The sequence below is a fragment of the Taurulus bubalis genome (assembly GCF_910589615.1).
Source record: "Taurulus bubalis genome assembly, chromosome: 20".
Taxonomy (NCBI): Eukaryota; Metazoa; Chordata; class Actinopteri; order Perciformes; family Cottidae; genus Taurulus; species Taurulus bubalis.
Window position 1 is genome coordinate 19,268,259 of NC_136608.1, and position 6,000 is coordinate 19,274,258.

Below are 6,000 nucleotides of genomic sequence, written 5' to 3' on the forward strand. Positions count from 1 at the left end.
AAACAAACATTAGTTCCGCTCTGTGACGACGGAGCTTCATACAGAAGAAACGCCGGTTCCTCATTAAGAGTTCTAATGAACATAATACACATGTAGGGGGTTATGGTCTACCAGGGTCTACCAGGGTCCAGAGACCAGGTCCAGATACCAGGGTCCAGATACCAGGGTCCAGGTCCAGAGACAGGGTCCAGAGACCAGGGTCCAGGTCCAGAGATCAGGTCTTCAGTTAAAATATGTATTTATACTCACCGCTCCAGATAAATACATATTTATACTCACCGCTCCAGATAAATACATATTTATACTCACCGCTCTAGATAAATATGTATTTATACTCACCGCTCCAGATAAATACATATTTATACTCACCGCTCCAGATAAAGTTGTTTATTTATACTCATCGTCTCAGATAAAAAAGTAGTTATACTCTATCTGGACCAGAAACTGAAGCTCCGCCTCCTCCGCTCAGAGCTGTGGATGTTGATTGATTTTAATTTTTAACATGAAATGTGACAAAGCTCTGGGGAGTTCGATTATTCAATCTGTAAACAACATGATGTAATAAAACATATCTTTAGCGCTCCATGAATAAACTCCTGAATAAAACTAAATAAAAAAAGGTATTGCATTTTAAGAAATCAGAATCACATAAATAACTCCTTAGTGCTCCTTAGTGGTTAGTGGTTGGTGCGCGCTCTCTCTCTCTCTCTCTGTCTTTGTTCTGTTATGTTAATAAAGTTGTAAATCCTCTTTCCTGTTAACCTCGTTGTGTCCCTTCTTCTTCTGTCATGGCCGTGCGGCCCGGTTCCTGACACTCAACTTAAAATACAACAAGCAAAGAAGATCATTTCATATTTTAAAACATTACAAAATCAAAGGACAGTTTTCTCATTAAAAAAATGTGTTCTCCGTGTCCCTCCGTGTTCTCCGTTTTCTCCGTGTCGTCCGTGTTCTCCGTGTCGTCCGTGTTCTCTGTGTTCTCCATATCCTCCGTTACGATGAAGGAGGGATAAAGGATCTCCCTGTTCTCCGGTGTTCTCCGTGTCGTCCATGCCGTCCGTGTTATCTGTGTTCTCCGTGTCCTCCGTGTTGTCCGTGTTCTCCGTGTCGTCCATGTCGTCCATGTCGTCCGTGTTATCGGTGTTCTCCGCGTCCCTCCGTGTTCTCCGTGTCGTCCTTGTCGTCCGTGTTCTCAGTGTTCTCCGTTTTCTGAATTTTCTGAATCAGTCACGTGGTGCGGCCGGTTTGGAGGCTTCGAACGTCACCGACACAAGCCTCGATACACGCTTCACCAAAATCTATCTGATTACTCGACACGCTTCGGAGCCTCGACACCAAAGGACACATCACTACTGGTAACCACCGTCCTATATCCTGACCCCGAATAAACCTGTTCATAAACCGTCATATTGCGTTTGAGTCCTTAACCCCCCGTTACGATGAAGGAGGGATGAAGGAGCGATGGAGAGATTAACGTCCTCAGATTAGAACCAGTTGGAGCTGCAAAGTCTTTTGTGTCTAATCTAATCATCTGACGACATTTTGTGGATCTTCCGGATTGAGGAGGATCACCTGCTCAATGAGGAGGAGCTCAATCCTGAAGTTCCACAAAAAGATTTACCTGTTCAGGTAAATCTGAAACATCCGGATTAAAATCCCAGCCTGAAAACAAAAAGGTTCTTATTGGATTGTTCTCTGCAGACAACGTCCCTGTACTTCATGAAACGCTGCACTTACAGTTTAGTGTTTTATCTTTATATATAATATTTTCTTTCATCACAAAGTGGGAATCATTAACACATTTTAACACTAAATATAACCCTATAAATATCATATACTCACATAAAACACTGAATATAACTGTATGAATATGGAATAGAATATAAATGTAATCCTGTAATTTCCCACTGTGGGACAAATAAAGGACTCTTAAAAGTAACAGAATGATGCTGGAGACCAGCTGTGTAGACTTTACTGTGTTATTGGGATTACAAAGGTGAAGAAATTAGTAATTGTTTAATGAAGTGGTTAATTAAAGCAGACAGAGGTTAAGCTGTTTGACGTGTGAACAAGCTCTTGGTAAAAGGTTTACAGTCGTGTGACGATCGGATCAATCAGAGCTCACTTTAAACTACCACCAATACTTTTTCATGTATCCATGTCTCTTCTAAACTGGAGTATTTTAAGATTTCTCTCACAGCGTCGTTAAACATCACAAGCCCAAACTACGACCTTCAGAGACCAACAGAGACCTTCAGAGCCGTTAGAGACCCTCAGAGACCAACAGAGATCGCCAGAGCCTTTAGAGATCAACAGAGACCTTCAGAGACCAACAGAGACCTTCACAGACCGTCAGAGCCTTTAGAGACCTTCAGAGACCGTCAGAGCCTTTAGAGACCTTCAGAGACCAACAGAGACCTTCAGAGACCGTCAGAGCCTTTAGAGACCTTCAGAGACCAACAGAGACCTTCACAGACCGTCAGAGCCTTTAGAGACCTTCAGAGACCAACAGAGACCTTCACAGACCTTCAGAGCATCTTCACTGTATATCGATGATTAAGATTTTTAGAACAGTTATTGCAGAAAGATGCAATTCTTGTAAAGTAATCTCCAAATATCAAAAGTTCTCGATCACAAATATGTCTTTTTCACCACTATTCTCAATTCATGAGGTACATAAAATGTCATCTGTGTAAGAAAGGCATAATAGAGCATGACGTCCATCACATACTTTCACTATAATGTTCTAAGCCCTTCCTGCACAATCCATTTCAATGAATGATTTTATGATGTTCCTATCTAATGTATGACTAGAACTATTTGATTCCCAGCCCATTAGTCTTTAGGTTCTGCTGCCCCCTAACACAGACTCAAGGGGCTATGTAGTTCTTGAGCGTTTGAACTGATGGTCTGCATCTCGAACGTATCAGTACATGTTTTTAACATGCTGCCGTTGATGTCCGCCTGCTTTGACCGTAAACAGATTAAAGGTGACAATTGTTAATCCTAAAATGTGTTTTTAGGGAAAGTAAAGCAGCTCTTCGGAGTAAATCTGTAGTGTAAGTGGTTCATGAGAGTATATAAGGAGGCTGTAGTAATCAGGCAGAAAGCTCAGGGTCACGATGGGGAAATACTGACACTTGTATGAGAACGTCTCTGAGGTGAGTCCCTTCGAGGGGTCGCAGTACCACCTGGCCCCCCGGTAGGCGTTCCACCTGCAGACCATCTTCATGGGTTTAGTCCTGTTTGCTGGAACACCCCTCAACTTTATCGTTCTCTTCGTCACGCTCAAATACAAGAAGCTCCAAGTCCCACTCAACTACATCCTCGTCAACGTGTTCTTGACAGGACTCGTCTTCGTCGTCTTCTCTGTCAGTCAGGTGTTTGTTTCCACCATGAAGGGTTACTTCTTCCTGGGTCACACCTTGTGTGCCATGGAGTCTGCCATGGGATCGATAGCAGGTAAAAAGATCACGTGATCTGTGTGCTGCTTTTATTTGGTGTCAACAGCAGGTATATGATGGGAGCTACAGAAGTTAATTTAAGTTTTAATTTGACCTCAGCAGAAAAACACTTAGTACACCTACTGATTCTGTAGATTATTATCATTTTATGTTTTCATTATTAAGATACATTTCCATTCCCCTCTGACCTCTGCAGGACTTGTGACCGCCTGGTCTTTGGCTGTCTTGTCGTTGGAGAGATATCTGATCATCTGTAACCCGTTTGGGGCCTTTAAGTTCAGCAGTACCAACTCTCTGGCTGCTGTCGCCTTCACCTGGCTCATGGGAATCGTTTGTGCCATCCCACCTTTCTTTGGCTGGAGCAGGTGAGTAACACACCTGTGTGAGGTTCTCAGAGTCTGGTGCTTTCTACAGACTTCATCTGACCTTTTAAACATGACCCATGTTGTTTTCAGGTACATCCCTGAAGGTCTGGGCTGCTCCTGTGCACCTGACTGGTACACTCACAACGAGGAGTTCAACTGCTCCAGCTACACCAACTTCCTGATGGTGACTTGCTTCATCGCTTCACTCAGCATCATCATCTTCTCCTATTCTCAGCTGCTGGGTGCTTTGAGAGCTGTGAGTTTAAGTCTGACAAATGTGTTCCATCAACAGTTGAACTACCATCTTTGAAGGTCCTGGTCTTGTTTCTTGTGTTTAGGTAGCAGCTCAGCAGGTGGAGTCGGCCTCCACCCAGAAGGCTGAGAAGGAAGTGTCGAGGATGGTAATCGTCATGGTGGGGTCCTTCCTCACCTGTTACGGGCCGTATGCTCTGGCAGCTCTATACTTCGCCTACTCGTCAGACGAAAACAAAGACTATCGACTCGTCAACATCCCGGCGTTTTTCTCCAAAAGCTCGTGTGTCTACAACCCGCTCATCTATGCCTTCATGAACAAACAGGTGAGCAGGGTTACTGTAAACCAGGGGTGTCAAATTCATTTTAGTTAAGGTGCCACATGCTGCCCATTTTGATCTCAAGTGGGCCGGACCTGTACAATCATAACATAATAACGCATACATAATGATAATATTTCTCTATGTTTAAATCATTGGTGAAGGTTTTTGGATGATAAACCCTATTTTAAAAGGTATTCCTTCAATGAATTAGAAACATAAAGACCAACAATTCAGACATCATCCCACTGTTTACCTGCCTGGGCTCTCCTCTGCAGATTCCCTCGGAGTTAGGCAATATCTTTAGTAAAGCCAGTGATGCAATCAATTGTGACTGTCAGTTTTTGGTTGCTGAAGGTGGGTGAGGCCAAGCCCCGTTGCCCTGTATTGGCCGGCCGCCCATGGTGACTGTGGCTCAATGGTTATTATGCCCGTCTTACAATCAGAGGATCAGTGGTTCGAGTCCCAACTCAGGGATTCTTTATTTTTTTCATCTTCTTTTTCTTTTCTAAAATGTTAAAAATTATCCTGCGGGCTGGACTGAATCCCCTGGCGGGCCGGATCCGGTGTTAGTGTTAGATCCGGGAGATAAGCCCCTCAGACAGGGATATCGGATTTACCAGCTCTCCATTTAAAGGGTCCAGATCTCCAAGGATGGTTGGAGATCTGTTTAAGCTGGTGTCGAGGAAACTCGCCTGACTGTCTCACTGCCGTCCGTCCTGACTTCTACCTGCTTCCACTGTGAACCCCACCCGTCTGGTAAGCAGTCAGCTGTCAGTTAATGGTCCACCTTAAAACACCTTGATATCCTTTATGCTGATGCTGTTTGCTCCAACTGAAAACACCTTGATATCCTTTATGCGCTTACTGTTTGCTCCACCTTAAAACACCTTGACATCCTATATTCTCATGCTGGTGAATATCATCTGGTCACCTGGTATATATTGTATACATACCAATATGCCAGGTCTGTTTAACTAGTTACATACTGAAGCTGGACAGAACATATAGTTTATATAGAATATGGTATAGAGGTCGTGAAACTTGAATATTTCATCCCACTGGATACAATGAAACATTTCATTTTGAACATGTTTAGTGATGTGATCGGTTCTGATACTGTTCATGAGAATCTGGCTGTATTGTTGTTGGGTATCTCTTCTTCTGCTGTTCTCAGGTCAAATCCTGATTATTGTTGTTTTCCACACCAGTTTAACGCCTGCATCATGGAGACGTCTTTGGAAAGGAAATGAACGAAACATCTGAAGTTTCATCAAAGACTGAAGTGTCATCAGTGTCCACAGCTTCTTAAAGTTTACAACAACAATGCTGAAAATATCTGAGCAAACGACATGTAAATATAACAAACTGTTCAGCTTCTTCTGTATTTATTGTACTGGAGAGATATTTCTAAATGCAAAAGATTGTAATAAAAAATCTTACAATTTGTTTCCCCTCAGTTAAATTGAGGAAATGTGGACTCTGTTTGTGAAATACTTCAGCTCTCATAACTGCACTGAATAAAGATTAAATTTTTTAAACAGTGTAGTCTTAAAGGGTTAGTCCACTCAAAACATACAGCAAATAATATGTAAATGT

The 6,000-nt window shown here is 42.7% G+C and overlaps 1 protein-coding gene across 1 annotated transcript; it reads left to right on the forward strand.

The window, feature by feature from the left end:
• Positions 1 to 3,230: 3,230 nt before the first annotated feature.
• opn1sw1 (opsin 1 (cone pigments), short-wave-sensitive 1) lies at positions 3,231 to 5,654 on the forward strand (the record flags this gene model as incomplete). Its single annotated transcript, XM_079236202.1, has 5 exons — positions 3,231 to 3,462; positions 3,661 to 3,829; positions 3,920 to 4,085; positions 4,168 to 4,407; positions 5,613 to 5,654. 5 exons carry the CDS (start codon positions 3,231 to 3,233, stop codon positions 5,652 to 5,654), a joined length of 849 nt encoding a protein of 282 aa, XP_079092328.1.
• Positions 5,655 to 6,000: the final 346 nt, after the last annotated feature.